This window comes from Nannobrachium achirus (genome assembly GCF_963921795.1).
Source record: "Nannobrachium achirus genome assembly, chromosome: 17".
In the NCBI taxonomy this organism is placed as follows: Eukaryota; Metazoa; Chordata; class Actinopteri; order Myctophiformes; family Myctophidae; genus Nannobrachium; species Nannobrachium achirus.
The window spans coordinates 34,840,366-34,859,210 of NC_137824.1; the positions used below are offsets into that span (position 1 = coordinate 34,840,366).

Sequence of the window (18,845 nt, forward strand, 5' to 3'; positions counted from 1 at the left end):
CTGGTGTAGACAGTTTGTTGTCAGTAAGCCAAGCACAAATTTTGGTGACTTTTGAGCTGAGAGCTTTCTCTTTTTTTGTTGTTGAATATTTTGTTTTTATTTTCAATTTTCACAAAAGTACACAATACCCCACTTCCCTCCCCTCTCCCTACATACAAACTCACATAGCCTACATACAAAACAGCACATTAAAACATAATACAAGATAATATTACATTAAAGAGAATGAAAGTAAAAGAAACAAGAAGAGACAGTTATACTGTATAGACATTAAATAGCTTCAAGAAACAACAGACCCAGACCGAGGAAGTTAAATAACTTATAACATCTCTGACACAGGTATGACAATGTTTCCATATGGTTCATCTTTTCAAGAGGCACACAACTGTTCATTGATATATATATTCAAATCTTCTTAAATAGTTAAAAAAAAAATAGCTCCTTTCTTGGGGCTGCGCACTTGTCTTGTCTCTTGTTGTGGCGTCCCTTTGTTAAAGACCCAGTAGTGAAATAAAAAATATGTTTTTCACACTTTTAGAGCTTATCCGTGGTAATCATATGGGCATTCCTAACACTAGATGCCAAAAAATAGAGAATAAACCATTTTTGTATATTTTTTATATCAAAGGTCCCTAAATAGCCCATTCTTAATTATTTCCTGTGAACAGAATCGTGCTGTGTGATGACATAGACAAGTCTTCTTGAATATAAATGAACCTTGATTACATTCACCTGATTCCCATTGCTGGCATTCCTCCAAACACAGCTGTTTTTAATTATAGAGCTACTCCGTTTTGAATCTCATTCAAGATGACGTCCAAACTATTACTCATTGTAAACTTAATGAGCACAATAAAATATGTATCTGAAAACATTATAGGTTAGAATAATAAGCAACTTGGTAACAAACATTCTGTACAAGAGGTAGCCTGGTCGTGTTTCTCTGCCTTGCTAATGAAGGCTACAAACAAAACATTAGGCATCACATGACTCAGATATTACACTCCATCGCCTGAAGGGCTGGTCCCTTTTGATTGGTTCAGAAACACACAGGCTTCCTTTTCAGACTGAAACCTCAAAATAAAATACCCAAAATAGCCATTTCACTGGGTCTTTAAGTTCTGTCCCTGAGCCTTGGTCCTACCTGAAGGAGCGTAACAGTATGTCATATCTCAGATGTCACTCACAGTTGACTGCACTGAATCCAGGAAGTGTCACCCTGCCTCTTCTGAGGTCAGTCTCAGAGCCTGTATTGATTCGCCGGATCAACTGCTTCTCAAATTCGAGGGGGTGCCACCATTGCTCTCCGCCCAGGGAGCAGGCGATGGCGTAGACATCCTCAAAGTAGTGGCACAGTGCCGTCTGCCTCGTGGAGGGAATGTACTCGTACACGTGCACTTCATCGCACAGCGCCATCATCACAAGGATGCCGATGAAGCCAGAGCTAGGCGGGTTGGGCTGAATGTTCTCCTGTGTGTTTCCCTGGATTTCCTGCCAGAGCTGCGAGACGTAGCTGGGGTGAAGCACGTAGAAGGGCTGACCAGGGTCCAGCCTGCGGCGCTCTACATACGGGCTGAACAGTTTTCCATGGGCGTACCACTTGGTCAGGTTGAGGTCATAAGGGGCTTTTTCCCAGGTCACCAGGGTGACGCTGTGGTAGAGAGAGCTGGTCTTGAATCGAAATTTAGGCTTATACAGAATCTGTTCGTTAATGAGTCGAAAAGTCGTTCTGGTTCCCACGTCTTTCTCGTAACCCTCTGTTGGTGCGTGATTGAACCGCATAACCGCTTCATGGGAATCAATCTCCTCGCCTAGTCCTGAGTGCAGCATGGCCCCGGCCGAGGCCACCACAGCGCAGGACTTGAAGCTGCTTTGGTTCTCCTGCCGTCTGTGGAGCCGCTCCAGAGGAACGGAGGGCACCAGACGGGACCAGCCTAGCGAGGAGAAGGGATGCTCTGATCCATCCACTGTCCTCAGCCTGGCCCGGGCCTTCAGTTCACACAGTAGCTCCTTTGGGCTCGTGGCGAGCCTGCGGGTTCCATTTATTTCTACATGGTACTGTTCCGCATTAGCCATGAATGCATTCGGGAAAAGGAGAATCCAAGACGATATTCCCGCAAGAGTCCAAACCAGGATCACCGCCAGCATCAGCTTATAACACTTCCTCATATTGAACTCCTACTGTAGCACACCCAGCCGAATGATGGTCACACTTTTAGACCGGTAGTAGGCCTACAATGGGATTCATTTCCATAAAGCTAACGTAAAAGCTGAAAAGTCAACAAAACAGAACCACATTAAACACCTGCGTTTTAAACAATACAATAAACAATAAAACAGAAACAGAAATCGACAGAAATTAATAGAATAATAGCACACACAAAAGCAAAAGCTTACACGTACCTTGTACCCTTTTCAGCAGGGCTTACACCTTTTTTTGCCAACCTTTCCTTTAAGTTCTATATTCTTTTCTGTTTGTTACTTGCTGCTGCTTCTATCTGAAATTTGAGAGTCAGGTTTGGGCAACTTTGATGATATGGGGGCCGTTGTATTTCCACACTCACTCTCACTTCCACATTGCAAATTGTTGCTGTCGACAGAAACCTCTTATCTCCATATTTGAACGTAACTTACAGTATTTCTTAAATTGATGTTCCACTCCATCATTCTACTGTCACGAATAAGTAGCTAAAAAGTTTACAATCGCTAAACGTGTCGCAGTTGCAAATGTATGGTCTACGTGCTTTCTTCCGCTCTCTACTTGCAGCATGAGCAACGTGAGGATGAGGAAACCACAAACCTTCACAGACTTTGCCTGTCTTGTCTAGGTATTGTATTTTGTAGGTTTGCCCAACCTTTTTATTTACCGTAATTGCCGGACTATAAGCCACAGCTTTTTTCCCATGTTTTGAACCCTGCCGGACTATAAGCCGCGGCTTTTTTCCCATGTTTTGAACCCTGCGGCTTATACAAAGGTGCGGCTTATATAGAGATTTTTACAGCTAACGGCCAGTTAGTTAGTTTTACAATGGTCTTTAACAATAATTTATATATAGATTTTTACAGTTAACAGCCACCAGGGGCGCTCTGGCAGGAAGAAGGAAGGACACCTGCGGCTTATAGTCAGGTGCGGCTTACATATGTAAACATTTGTTATTTGTTCTAAATTTAGCTGGTGCGGCTTATAGTCCAGCAATTACGGTATATAATTATATTTTTATTGGGTGATTGATTGAACACAGAGAACAACATTTTCTTAATAATTCAAATTTCACGGACACCAAAGTTCACAAAGAAATCAAGGAGGGACACGGAAATATAATTACATTCAGTGTTACAGCCCAAGAATACAGCCCAAATAGGTAATCTCTTCCTTGCTAAAGATTACTGTGTCATCAACTTTGACCTTGAAATCGTTTACATTTATCTCACTCAGAGAATGTCTGGTCCCAAAAAGAATGGATTCTGTTTTACCAAGTTGTAGACCAGGGGTCTTCAACGTTTTCAGGCCAAGGACCCCTTAGTTGAGAGAGAGATGAAGCAGGGACCCCCACAACCTGATTCCATATAGTTTCATTGTTTGACAGCACGATCATCAGTATATTTTAGATTCATGTTAATGTGGCTTTTCAGATATTTAACCACTTGAACCGTCAATACTTAATAAACTTGACTTTTCACTGTACTTAGTCTGCTCTTTTCCCCCTCCAAAGCTCTTTGCCAAAAATAGCCGATCTACAAGCTCACAACGCCTCGCGCTGCGAGGCGTTGTGAGCTTATAGATCTGTTATTTTTGTCTAAAGTTCTCAGAATATGGATGCTATCCACAAGTTTCCCCGGGAGTTTACTGGAGACTATCAGGACCAAACTTCCGGGTTTAACAGCAGACATACAAGCTCACGTCGCGTCGCAGATGCAACCCGTTGTGAGCTTGTAAATCGGCGGCGGAAGCTCGGTGCAGACGTCTGCGCAATGCACTATGGGGTGTTGGAAACTCGTGGATAGGTTCAAGTGGTTAATATAAAAAAGGGGGAAAAAACAAGTTTCTATCACACAAGATTTGGAGGACCCCCTGTAGTAACTCTGAGGACCCCTAGGGATCCCGGACCCCCTGTTGAAGACCCCTGGTGTAGACAGTTTGTTGTCAGTAAGCCAAGCACGAATTTTGGTCACTTCTGAGCTGAGAGCTTCCTCTTTTTTTGTTGTTGAATATTTTGTTTTTATTTTCAATTTTCACAAAAGTACACAATACACAAATTAACACATACAACAACATCATACATACTGTACAATACCCCACTTCCCTCCCCTCTCCCTACATACAAACTCACATACATAAAAAACAAAACAGCACATTAAAACGTAATACAAAATAATATTACATTAAAGAGAATGAAAGTAAAAGAAACAAGAAGAGACAGTTATACTGTATAGACATTAAATAGCTTCAAGAAACAACAGACCCAGACCGAGGAAGTTAAATAACTTATAACATCTCTGACACAGGTAATGACAATGTTTCCATATGGTTCATCTTTTCAAGAGGCACACAACTGTTCATTGATATATATATATTCAAATCTTCTTAAATAGTTCACTAATAGCTCCTTTCTTGTAGCCTGGTTCCAGCCCATAGACCCGCCCACTCTCAGAGTGGACTGTTTCTCTGGTCTGGAATTGTGTTCATAATAAGTGATTTCTGCAGCCGAAATGACGGCTCCTCCAATTAGCGCAGGGGGTGGGGGTGGGTTTAACGAATAACCAATCCGTGGCGTCAAAGTCCCTCCCCTCCAGAAATCGCTCAAACAGGGCACAATGTCAGACTCAAGCTTCAGCTGAGTCTGAAATCAGGCTACCTTTCTTGGGGCTGCACACGTGTCTTGTCTCTTGTTGTGGCGTCCCTTTGTTAAAGACCCAGTAGTGAAATGAAAAATATGTTTTTCACACTTTTAGAGCTTATCCATGGTAATCATATGGGCATTCCTAACACTAGATGCCAAAAAATAGAGAATAAACAATTTTTTTATATTTTTTATATCAAAGGTCCCTAAATAGCCCATTCTTAATTATTTCCTGTGAACAGAAACGTGCTGTGTGATGACATAGACAAGTCTTCTTGAATATAAATGAACCTTAATTACATTCACCTGTTTGATTCCCATTGCTGGCATTCCTCCAAACACAGCTGTTTTTAATTATAGAGCTACTCCGTTTTGAATCTCATTCAAGATGACGTCCAAACTATTACTCATTGTAAACTTAATGAGCACAATAAAATATGTATCTGAAAACATTATAGGTTAGAATAATAAGCAACTTGGTAACAAACATTCTGTACAAGAGGTAGCCTGGTCGTGTCTCTCTGCCTTGCTAATGAAGGCTACAAACAAAACATTAGGCGTCACTGTATGACTCAGATATTACACTCCATCGCCTGAAGGGCCGGTCCCTTTTGATTGGTTCAGAAACACACAGGCTTCCTTTTCAGACTGAAACCTCAAAATAAAATACCCAAAATAGCCATTTCACTGGGTCTTTAAGTTCTGTCCCTGAGCCTTGGTCCTACCTGAAGGAGCCTAACAGTATGTCATATCTCAGATGTCACTCACAGTTGACTGCACTGAATCCAGGAAGTGTCGCCCTGCCTCTTCTGAGGTCAGTCTCAGAGCCTGTATTTATTCGCCGGATCAACCGCTTCTCAAATTCGAGGGGGTGCCACTGTCCGCCCAGGGAGCAGGCGATGGCGTAGACATCCTCAAAGTAATGGCACAGTGCCGTCTGCCTCGTGGAGGGAATGTACTCGTACACGTGCACTTCATCGCACAGCGCCATCATCACAAGGATGCCGATGAAGCCAGAGCTAGGCGGGTTGGGCTGAATGTTCTCCTGTGTGTTTCCCTGGATTTCCTGCCAGAGCTGCGAAACGTAGCTGGGGTGAAGCACGTAGAAGGGCTGACCAGGGTCCAGCCTGCGGCGCTCTACATACGGGCTGAACAGTTTTCCATGGGCGTACCACTTGGTCAGGTTGAGGTCATAAGACGCTTTTTCCCAGGTCACCAGGGTGACGTTGTGGTAGAGAGAGCTGGTCTTGAATCGAAATTTAGGCTTATACAGAATCTGTTCGTTAAGAGAAAGACGTGGGAACCAGAAAGACTTTTCGACTCATTAACCCCCTGTTGGTGCGTGATTGAACCGCATAACCGCTTCATGGGAATCAATCTCCTCGCCTAGTCCTGAGTGCAGCATGGCCCCGGCCGAGGCCACCACAGCGCAGGACTTGAAGCTGCTTTGGTTCTCCTGCCGTCTGTGGAGCTGCTCTAGAGGAACGGAGGGCACCAGACGGGACCAGCCCAGCGAGGAGAAGGGCTGTTCTGATCCATCCACCATCCTCAGCCTGGCCCGGACCTTCAGTTCACACAGTCGACATAAAACATAACATAAAAGCTGAAAAGTCAACAAAACAGAACCACATTAAACACCTTCCGTTTTAAACAATACAACAAACAATTAAACAAGAAACAGAAATCAACAGAAATGAATAGAATAATAGCACACACAAAAACAAAAGCTTACACGTACCTTGTACCCTTTTCGGCAGGGCTTACACCTTTTTTGCCAACCTTTCCTTTAAGTTCTATATTCTTTTCCGTTTGTTACTTGCTGCTGCTTCTGAATCTATCTGAAATGTGAGAGTCTACGTCAGGGTTGGGCAACTTTGATGATAGAGGAACCACTGTATTTCCACACTCACTCCAGGGGTGAGTGGAAACCCTAACCCACATTGCATAGTATTGTTGCTGTCGACAGAAACCTCTTATCTCCATGAGACTGTCTCCAATGTTTATGTCCACTTAAACAGAAGTACAAGAACGCCTTGTACAAAGGACATAAACAATATCAGTGCAGTCAGATAATTAGGAAAACAGCCAGTTACAAAGTGCATGTAGGGCAGAACATTGTTACATACAATATTGTTGGCTTATGTCAAACACAGCAGATAACAATCATGGGTAAAGGAAACAATGTCTCCTCCAAATTGAGCGGCTTCCTACAATAGCTGATACAGAGCACCATTCTCTCGAGTCATGATAGCTTACGCTTCTTCAAAGGAAGAGGGACAACCCGAGTGGGCGTTCCCTTTTCTTTGACGATGGCTTGCCAGATTGGTACCTCGCTAACTGTCATTTGAAGGCCCCTCGCAAGTCGCAACCAACTTGTGTACGTGCCCTAGGCTTCCAAAGATAAAAAACAAGTTTACATCTGTACATTCTGTAGCCTATAGCTGTGAGATGGTCTGCTCTAGCTCATGATATTTTAACACTTAAGAAGGCTTATAGCCGACCTCCGTTTCATCAGGGGTATTTGCTGAAATGTTAGAGAACACAGAATCATCGTTACGCAGGCTAAACATGCTCGGCTTCACAGTAGAATGCTTATATAGCATGATGGAGGACCTGAAGATGGAAGAGATATCTTTTGACATCAAATCCACTATTCTGTCACACACACACACACACACACACACACACACACACACACACACACACACACACACACACACACACACACACACACACACACACACACAGGCCAGGGAGAACAACCCTCTGCTCTTGAGTAAACGACTGTGCTTGAAGAATTTCTCCACAAGATATGCCAGCAGACACATACACACGTGCACGCACACACGCGCGCGCGCGCGCGCACACGCGCACACACGCACACACGCACACACACACACACACACACACACATAGATAGATAGCGTAGGCATTTTCATATGGTATTGACTAGATTTTTATTTGTTCGTGTTTTGTGTACTAGTAAGACGACTCAGGGCAACAAGCGACCTCGCCCTAAAGGCCATCTGGCCAGTGATGTATATTGGACCAGTTACCCATATATGGAGACCCCTGGTACCCATATATGGAGATCCATATACTGTATATGGAGATATGCTGTGAGAGCCCAAACATGCTTACTCAGTAATTCGTTATGTGAAAGTCCTATGAAGTCTATGACATCTGACATCATACATAAATCCCTTTTATGCCCATACATGGGGATCCCTGTCTGTAGAACCAGCCACACAGATATGGACTGTCTTGGCCATCTGTATTGGCTATATATGGATTCTGTAATTTCTGTTAGTGTGGTATGTGGCCGATGTGGCCTCCATATATGGGCATTCCCATATGAGGTCCTGTTGGATATGGGCTTAATATTGATGACATCAGGGAACTCCATATATGGGCATAAAAGGGATTCTGTTAGTGTGGTTCCCCTAACATCACAGTGATGTCAGAGCTGCAAACCCCTAGACCGTAAAAAACTGTACACGTCCAGACAGACGGAGACACGATGTGCCGTTTCACATACTAAACTGTGACCTTCGGTCGCAGTTAAAATGTTTTTCAAAATGGTAATAAAGCTAAAGAAGTTTAGGGATAAGGGGTAGGGAGGCATGGATGATAGGGCCCATGGTGTCTGTTCCCAAACTCGTTCAGTTTCGATAAACGGCCCCTAGGTGTCAATATAAGACCAGAGCATTACTATAACCCCAGAAGCAGTGTGCATGGCTGCATAAACACAGTGTGCACAACTATTGATATGATTGATTGAAGACTTTATCAGAAAAAAGGTACATGACTGTACAGTTCACTGGTACAAGGTACAAGGTCAAGTAAGTACAAGGTCAAGTAAAATGATTAACATCACAAGAAAGCCTTTGTCTTGTTTCATTTGGGTTTCTTTTTTAACTCATATAACATTGTCTTAATACAAAATAAAAAATAAATGGTATTTACAGTAGAAAGGTCAGAGGGAGGTAAGGATGAGCTTTTCTTTCCAGTTTTGAGTAGCAGCACCTGTATAAGTGACTTTTCAGTGCGGTTCTAAAGGTGGATAGGGATTTACACTCCTTTAAGGCCTTCGGTAGGGCGTTTTACATTTTTGCAGCATAGCAGTAGAATGAATTTAACCCATTGTTTGAGCCAAATCTGGGTTGGACATGATCTGTGGAGCTACCTCTGGTGTTGTAATTGTTAACATTCTTGATGTTGTGGAAGTGGGTTAGCCCAGAGTCATCTAATCAGAGAGTTCTGCCACTGCGGGGTCAGAAACAGCGCTGGTCACGTGGTTCATTGTCATTTTACCCCTCATAGACTTTCGGTGCATTCTGGAAACTTGGTATCTTAGTGGGGTAGTGTATCTTGTACACCAGGCCCATTGCAAGATGCTGTTCTCTGTCAGCTACCGTGAGTCACTCCACACTTAAAATCACACCTGTGTGAACTGAGCGGTGGTTTACCCACCTCATAGATCATGTGTACTGATGTTTGTGACATTTGAAGAAAATATGTAGGAAAAGGAGCAAAAAGTGTGTTTTGGAGAAAATTCAAGATGGCGGAAAATCTATCCTGGCGCAAACGGGCGTGGCCTATATGCGTCTTGACCCAAGGAATCCAGGGAAAAAAGAATTTTAATTTTCCGATCTACGGTTCAAGAGTTACGGGGCAAAACGCAAAGTGGGCCGTTATAGCGCCACCATGAGGCCGAGTGATGTAATTATTTTTGGATTCATTTTTAAAATCATTATGAATCTCCTCTCCGAGGTTTGAAACTGTAGCTCCTATGGTTTACGAGAGAAAAATACTTGAAAGTGATTTCTTGCATTGTCCCATTATAAGTCAATGGGGACAATTAAGCGTCGTTTTTTGCCGATTACGTCGGCATGGTAAGGCGGATCGGAACGAAAGGTAATAGCACACCATTCCCGGCCGAGCCGCACATTTTGATGTATATATTGCGTGAGTTGCGTAAATGGTGCGGCACTAGTTACGCGCCGAAGTTTAGGCTACATACAGACAGACACGGACGGACGGACGGAGACCCACACACACGGCCACGTATAGGAGCGTTGTGACCACCGCTCAAAAAGTGATCAGCGGTAAGGTGCGCCTGAGATGGAAGGTTAAGCAGAAGCCTAATCAGTTTTTTAGGGCTGTTTGGAGCCTTGTTTTAAGGCCTTTGTGTCGCTGCGATACCTGACATGAACTCCATAGTCAAAGTGGGGGCAAACAAGGCTCTTGCTAGAGTCTTCAAAGTATTTTTGAGCGGTGGTCACAACGCTCCTATACGTGGCCGTGTGTGTGGGTCTGTCTGTCTGTCTGTTTGTCTGTCTGTCTGTATGTCTCCGTGTCCGTAGCCTGGCCCTGCAGTAACCTTTTCTGACCACACATGTTACAGTTTTTTTCGATTGCTAAAACACAAAAAGCTCAAATTAGGCACAATCTTCACAACCTTTACTTCTGTCCCCAATAGCTTGACTCAATTTGTTACTACTTTAGATTTCCTTATCATATTAGACTCTGACTTTCCTTCTTTACACTCTGATGTCAATTTCACATCACCTTGTTGTCAAAACACAACACACACTTTTCAGGTTTGCACACACTTCACACATAAAATCTCAAAGCATCAATCCACAACACACAAATATTCAAATCTCTAAACTTTCGGGTCTGGCGTCAATTACACATCACCCTGTTGTCTAAAAACCACACACAATGTTGAGACAGGAACCGGAGGCAGAGATGGGCACAAAATACAAAGAAATATTTGAAATACAAAGGTACAAATACCAGGATACTGTCACCAGGATAGTATCTTGGTGACAGTATCCTGGTCAGTATTAGACCAAGTACTGACTAATTTCTTTCAAAATATTTTTTTAGTTTTTTGTGCCCATGCATCTCTGACCAGAGGCATGATGCCTAAATCGACTGTAAATCAAAACTTGTTTTGGATGCATATTTGTGTGCTGTTTTATGTTTGACTAAGAAAAAAGGTAGGCCTACACTGAGTTACTGTATTTTACAAAAGGAGAAATATCTTATTCTCCAGAGCCATGGTCATTCTTATGGTGTGTTCCATTTCGACAATTGTGTTTTCAATTTTGCTCTTCAGTGTTCTGTTCATGCTTGGTAGTGTTCAGCCAAAAGCTTAGTTGTGTTTATTCAATGAATGCATGTGTGTGTCATGTGAAAATATGGCTGTGTTTACCAAATGAAAACACGAGTTCCATTTTGTGAACATGTTAAGAGATTTGATGGTAAAGAGTTGTTTTGCAAAGGGATGCCAGGGTTTAGCAATTTGTGTGTAATGTTTGGAGTTTTGCGTGTGCAGTTTTGAAAAAAAAACGTACAGTTTTGAAAAACGTGTTTTAGCAATCGAAAAAAACTGTAAGGGAGGGGCGCTGTTGCACACACACACACACACACACACACACACACACACACACACACACACACACACACACACACACACACACCACCGCTCAGTTCACACAAGTGTGATTTTTACTGACCAGCAGGGTGATCCCCCGTAGAAAACTAGTCATTTGGTTGATTTCTTTGATGACCATAGTAGTCATTTTGTCACTGGAAAGATTAGTCTCTAAGATGCAAACCAAGTAACTAATTTCTACTACAAGCATGAATAACTACTAGACAGGTGTCTTCAACAGGGGGTCCAGGGACCTCTAGGGGGTCCTCAGAGATACTAACTTTATTTCAATTATTATTCAAATTATTATTAGCCGAAGATAGCTGATCTACAAGCTTACAATATGTTTCGAGCTTGTGAGCAATAAAGTCCTTCTGTGAGCATGCTGCCTGTGGTGATGTTTGACCAAATGGATATCTCTATGAAAGCATCACTTGTAAAAAAAAAAACATTTATAATAATAATTTTAGGGATGCACTGATATGGAAATTCCTGGCTGCTACCGATATTAGTTTTTAATTGTTTATATATTTATTTCCCTTTTGTGACAGAGAAACAAATACATCTTCATTATAAGAAATAACTTTAGAATCTATAGCTTGGTAGGCTGCAGATAACGAATACGCCAACACCAAGATGCATTTCTTTATGCACATAACATATTGCTTTTGATGCTCAATAAATACTTCATAACTGCCAGGTGACATTTATCAAGGGTGATGGATCAGTATCATGTCAGAATCATAGTCAGTATCATGTCAGAATCATGGTCTGAATCATGGTCAGTATCATGTCAGAATCATGGTCTGTATCATGTCAGAATCATGGTCAGTATCATGGTCAGTATCATGTCAGAATCATGGTCTGTATCATGTCAGAATCATGGTCTGAATCATGGTCAGTATCATGTCAGAATCATGGTCTGTATCATGTCAGAATCATGGTCTGAATCATGGTCAGTATCATGTCAGAATCATAGTCAGTATCATGTCAGAATCATGGTCTGAATCATGGTCAGTATCATGTCAGAATCATGGTCTGTATCATGTCAGAATCATGGTCAGTATCATGTAGGAATCATGTCAGTATCATGTTGGTTAAATGACAGTTTCACATTTCTGCTTGCACACTAGCCTAGTTCCAGACCCTGAATCGCTAGCCACACCCCTTTAAATGTTTTGTTTTGGCGATTCAGAATGAATGAATAATGGAGTGAAACGAAATGTCAATTCAGGCTGAGTGTCAGGCTACTTGCACACTGCTTCTGAGGGGAAAAAAACTGCAACAACAAAAAGAAAAGAACAGATGAGGGAAATAATGATAATGAGAATAATAAAAAATAAGGCATGGTTAAATAAACAATATAATATCATAAACATGGTACAAATGGAAATACATACAGAATGTTCCATCCATGTATAGATTAAAATTCATAATCTTCAAAGTGGTCTTTCTCTCACCTACGTATTCTACAGTTACAGTTACAGCATTCCTCATCTGTCCAATCACAGAAAGCAGGCCACACATACTTTACTGGGTCACATATTCTTAGAGAAAGATGAGTTCTCATAAGCTTGGATATAAGTTAGATGAATACAATTTCAAAAACTTTACAACTGGAAGAAGAGAGTCAAATCATTGAGACAAACAAAACTGAAGTAGACTATATGTTTTACAAACATGCACAGCATTAACAATCCAATCCACTTTATTTATAGAGCACATTTAAAACTAGAAGAAGTGCTCTTTCGAGCACGTCTCCTCCAGGTCAGGTAGGTTATTGTGGCCTCCTGGTGGCGCTATAATAAGCCAATGTGAAAAGGGTGCCATGTCTTCTTCTGCCTTTCAATCGGACGCTGCATGTATTTAAAACAACAGCGGCGTTGAACCAAAGTGCTGTACACTCAGTAAACAAATATAAAATCCCCAAAAATAAACATAGACAGGGGGAAAAAACACAGGGTGTGACACATTGCCTAACAGAAACAGCAACTCTCAGTCTCACCTGAGTTCAAATGTGATTTAAACACAGGCAAGGTTTGACTACTAACTAATCATTTGTCTGGCCTGTCAACAAGGAAGACATGCAAAGCAGACGTCCAGAGAGATGTTTGTTCAATCAATGTAAATGCTATTTGTTTGTTCAACATTGCAAACAACAATGGACTCGGTTGATGCTGAGAAACAGAGCTAAACCAGTCTTATACAGTCATCTCCTTTGTTGCAGTAATAGTTTCAATTAAGTTGTACAAAATACATGAGCTGTGAGGAACATTCCTTTTCCCTCAAACATCTTCTTGTCAATCATCTGATATTTGTTTTATTTTATTTTGCTGGTGGCCCCCCTGGAACCCCCTCAAGGACCCCTGGGGGGCCCCGGAACCCACTTCAAGAACCACTGCCTTAAAAGCTCTATTTTGCCTAGATTTCCCAGGTGGAGAATAGGCATGATTGCACTGCCAAAAGTCGGGAAAATCGCCACTGCCATCACCACTTGACAACCTAGCACACTTGGAGACAGGATATTTCCGAGTGTGAGCGACAGCAGAGGCAACATGACCGCTGGCGGAAGGTAGACTATGACTGTCATGGTCAGGCTGTTGACGATGATCTGATGAGCCCTCTTCTTCTGGGGATGAAGGTCCCGTCCAGCCGGGTTGGATCTCTTCAGAGTCCAGAGGATGGAGAAGTCACAGAAAGCAATGGTGGGGAGAGAAATGACATAGGGCCATGCAACTGGACCAGCGTTGGTCACATCATCATACAGCATTAGTGCCACGATCCCATTAGCCGCCGAGGCGAGCCAGACAGTGGAAGCTGCCACGACACGAGGAACAAGACTCTTCCTTGCCCTGTAGAAGAGTGGATGAACCACGGCCAGGTAGCAGTCAAGGCAACTGCAAGACATGAGCAGAGGCCGTCCGGACTGGTTCAATATGTACACAAACAAGCCGAGGTTGTGATAGGTGGAGTTGTACTCCATGAAGTAATTTATGGCACCAGGCACGATGGACACGAAGCAGATGAAGTCCATGAGAGTCATGTTCAACATGAAGACGTCATGGGGGGTGAATGGGGTTCCATGTCTGCGTCTCTTGAACAGCTCCCAGAGGACAGCGACGGAGGCAGGGAAGCCAAGGAGCACGGTGACCGCACTGAAGAATGTCCAGGCGATGATGCCTTCCATCCGGTCCTCACACCACCTGGGTTTCGCTGCTTCAGTGGAGTTTGTGGTCGAATTCAGAGGCAGGTGGAGCGACATGGTCGAACGCAGATGAGATGATGTGATGATGAGCAAGCGCAGGATGCTGGGGAACACGAGAGACAAAGAAGCACTATAAAAGAGAAGCACAGACAATCTTGCAAACACAATTTAAAGATTAACTACTTTTCTAGTTACGGAAGTAAGCCTCCTCTTAACATTCCAAGTGTAGCCTACAACTGAATTTCCCTCGCAGGTTGAATAAAGGTTTATATCTACTACACAGTAGAGGCAGTGGAAGCAGATAAATAAGACATACCTTTCCTCCTGTCCGTGGGATTTTGTGATGCGATCATGTACCCAGAACCATTTCATGTGGATGAAATTGTTGTTACATGGTCAAATTTATGTAAATAGGTGCAATGGAAAATCACAAGCACTTTGTTTATCTTGATTGATAGTGTGTAATCACAAGCACTTTGTTTATCTAGATAGATTGATAGTGTGTGTGCATGGGATGGCCTTTTGTGAAGTTATAATGTGTATATAAATAAATGTATAATATATTATAAATGTGGTGTGTTTTGTTGTTGGAGAACCGATAGCCACAGACTGAGATGTTCCTGTGCAGAAATAACACCTTTCATTAATCGAGTGGATTGGCTGTCAGATTCGACAAGACTGTCAATCAAACAATATGTATCTGCCTCTTGTATTGTAGTGAGTCACAGCCGTTGAATTTACACTGACAAACAGAGCTACATTTGTTTTGATCAATAAAAGTCGCACACTCCCTGGAGGCCAGAGCAGAACCTCTAGAACCTTACAGCGCCACCAGGTGGCCGATTTTGCTCAATGCATTTTTTGGATATTATGCCTACAGATTTTGTCCAAACCTCATGCAAATCAGTATACATTATCTCTGTTGTCATGTGATCAAGACCTTTTCATATTCCATCCTGATTGGCTTGCCTTCCAAAGTTTGAGGGGATGGCCGCACAAAATGCCACACATCATGAATGCAACGACCAATTGCTGGATAACTTTGCGGGCCCTGGCTAGGCAACCCTTCCTGGCGGAGACCTGTGCTCCGAGGAGTAATCTTTTTTAGTTATGTGTCTGTTTTAGCATCTACACTGGAGCCCAAATGTCACTGGAAGAGCTGACAACCCATGCATTACCCTGCTGCCCTGCAACCCTCTGACTTTACACAAATCATTGCAGGTTGATAGAACAGTAGCTGGAGAGAGTTAAAAGAGACCTCTGACAGGCCTGATGGAGAGGTGGGCTGACCTTCAGGACTATCCTTTGGTAAGATGAAAGGCATATTTGCTCTAATGAAAAGATCAAGCAACATCAATGCCAGAGCCCCTAAACCTCCTACAGACACCCCAGCATACATACGTATGCACACACACGCACACGTGTGTGCGCACGCACGCACGGAAGCATACAAACCTCACATGCACAAACACCATAGGCCAGCGCTATTCAACCTGCGGCCCGTGGGTCGCATGCGGCCCCTGCGGCATGTCTATGCGGCCCGTCATGGTCATACCAATACAAATATATTTTGTCTACTTTCAGTGGGAACAAATTATTTCTGGTGTGATTTATTTTTTCCAAAACCACTATAGGAAAAAAATGTTGTCTTGTTGCGACCGTAGGGAGAAAGTTACTGTGAAAACCTGCAGCAGTTGTGTCACACTCTTGCCTGTCACGCTGGTACTCCCATTAGTCCAAACACCGTCGGCAGGTTAGCTACTCACCAGCGTCGGCAGGTTAGCTACTCACCAGCGTTAGTTTTACTGAGGTTAGGGTTAGGGTTAGGTTTAGGCATAGTTTTACTGAGGTTTGGGTTAGGGTTAAGGTGGTCGGACCAAACGTAGTTCGAACCAAGGACATGTTACCTTTGACCTTAGGGAGTGTTACTTGTTTTACAGTATACAAGACTTTTTTTGCTATTTCGTTTGTTCCAAAAGAAGAAACTTCATAATTTCATCATTAATCATTCCATGACAATCTTAATGTTGCCTTTTTCTGTGTCTTTCCTTAATTTGACTACTCGTGTAGTGTGTTACAAAATCATTGTCTAAACATCCAAAATAGGACATAGGTCATTTTTTGCGGCCCTTGGACTTTTGATATTTTGTTGAGTGGCCCCTGAGCCATCTTAAGTTGAGTAACCCTTCCATAGGCCCGCTGCACTAAGAGTGCATTGAGTTGAACTTGCTGTATGACATGTGCCACAGTATATAAAACGCCCTAATGGCGATTAGCGACAGAGCTTCTAAATACGATGCTGCTTTCACTCTCACTCACATAGCTCTGTGCCGCGGCTCCCTGTGGCTTTTACAGACGTGACATGAGCGTGACAGGTGTGACTCGCTCTCGGACATGAGCTGTTCGCTTTCATACTAACTGCGACCTGACGGTCGCAATAATGATTGATTGAGTGGTTGCACGTGACTTCAGAGGGGTGTCACAGTAGCGTCACTCCACAGGGCTGCAGCAGGACTGGCGTGCCGAGTGTCGCCGCTCAGCCAGGTTGCTCTGCTTAGCTAATAATCTAATTGCTTCTCTTCCTGCTGAGGGTAATTAACGTTTGCCAGCGTGTCGCCACCCGCAGAGTGTCATTCATTAGAGATGACGATAAAACACATGAGTCGCCCCCCCGCCTGCCCCAGAACTGCAGGAGGGGGCACAGGCAGGGGAGGCGGGGAGGTGCCAGTGGGGCGTTCACCTGCTGAATGTATCGCCCATGCACCCCCACCCCAGCCTGGCATAATGACCTCATTAACCACTTGATACCCTAAAGAAATGGGTCACAGCAAAGGCGTTTAAAATGTACCGATTTAGCTGAATCTGAGGTCATTCTGTTGTCTAGGCACAGTGGTTCTCAAATGAGGACCCCCAGGAGTGGTTGAGGGGGGGTTCCAGGGGGTCCCCAGCTAAATGATTGATAGTTGGGGACGAAATGGACCCTTGCAGGTCTGTAACTCTTGAGAGTGATGCTGGGGGCATGTCATAACAAGAGAACTTTGAGTGAAAATAGCCAATAAACAAGCTTTTCTTTTATTTATATAAAAGATGTAGATTTATAAGCTCAAAATGCATGTCGATACGATTCGTTGTGAACTTGTAGATATACTATTTTCTGGATCTTTTGTTTTGTTTTAAATCCTTTTAATGACGCCCAACATAGGTTTAAAGTAACTTGCTGAAAGTGGTTAAATGCTTAATGCCAACAACTTGTGACCTGAGGTCTACACCTAACCTATACTATATGATTGTTGTGATGAAAAATTGGCAGACACAATCATATTCAAGGATTAACGTCTATTATGGTTAAATGTTGCTGTGATTGAGGTACTTCTGGCATGGAAAGGTCGGCATACATGATTTATGAGACGAAAATGTCATGTGGATGGGGGTTGGTGGTGGAGAGGGGTGTGGCTTGTGTGTGATGCAGAAGGCTTTCTTCTTCCCTAAAGTGCCCTCTGTCTGTCTTTTTAAGTCACAAGCCTAATAATTTATGCTCTGTCGTACGGCGGTGTTGCGCGCCCAAAATAGCAGATCTACAAGCTCACATGCAGGGCACGGATGCGATGCACTGTGAGCTTGTAGGTCTGCTATTTTTGTGACACCACCATATGAAAAAGTATGACTCTATTTATACCTCTGCTGGTGACAGTCATGATCTGGCGGAATTGTCTGTCCATCCATACTGTATGAATTCAATATCTCAGGATATATTCCTGGAGATATTTCATGACATTTGGCCCAAAGACCATATGGACTCGATGTTGAATAGATTGGACGTAGGTGGTCACAGGTCCACAGTGACCGTCTACTGTCAAGGACACTGTGTGTGAACTCAAAAAACACAATAATTAAATTCCTTAAAATCTTTATTAACTGCGATAGTCTACTGTAACCCTAAGTCTGGAGAGACACGGATGTAAACAATGAATAGTTGGTTTAACTATGATGCTGTATAGTTAGTTATTTTTTGCTTTTCCAGGTTCATCTCCATCCACACTTGAATATTATGGCTATTCTACTGTATTGTATTATTGTAAACTTATGTTACGTAAAGCACCACGTAAATTATCTTGAAATATGATTATTTTGGAGGGTCCCCAGTTCAAATATCATTATTTTGGCAGGTCACAGCCTGAAAAGGTTGAGAACCACTCCATCAAAGTAGTTTCAGTGGGTGATGTCATCTCATTCTAGTTTGAGCTATCGTTACAGAGAACAACAAATTCAAATTCAAGAGAACAACTCAAAAGCACCAGGAGATACCTGTTGAGGTATTTTTTTTTTTATAAATCTTTATTCAAAAGTCATGACA

The 18,845-nt window shown here is 42.8% G+C and overlaps 1 protein-coding gene across 1 annotated transcript; it reads right to left on the reverse strand.

Moving 5' to 3' along the window:
• Positions 1-1,179: 1,179 nt before the first annotated feature.
• Positions 1,180-2,076, reverse strand: LOC308302437 (beta-galactoside alpha-2,6-sialyltransferase 2-like; the record flags this gene model as incomplete). Its single annotated transcript, XM_080746691.1, has 1 exon — positions 1,180-2,076. One exon carries the CDS (start codon positions 2,074-2,076, stop codon positions 1,180-1,182), a length of 897 nt encoding a protein of 298 aa, XP_080602817.1.
• Positions 2,077-18,845: the final 16,769 nt, after the last annotated feature.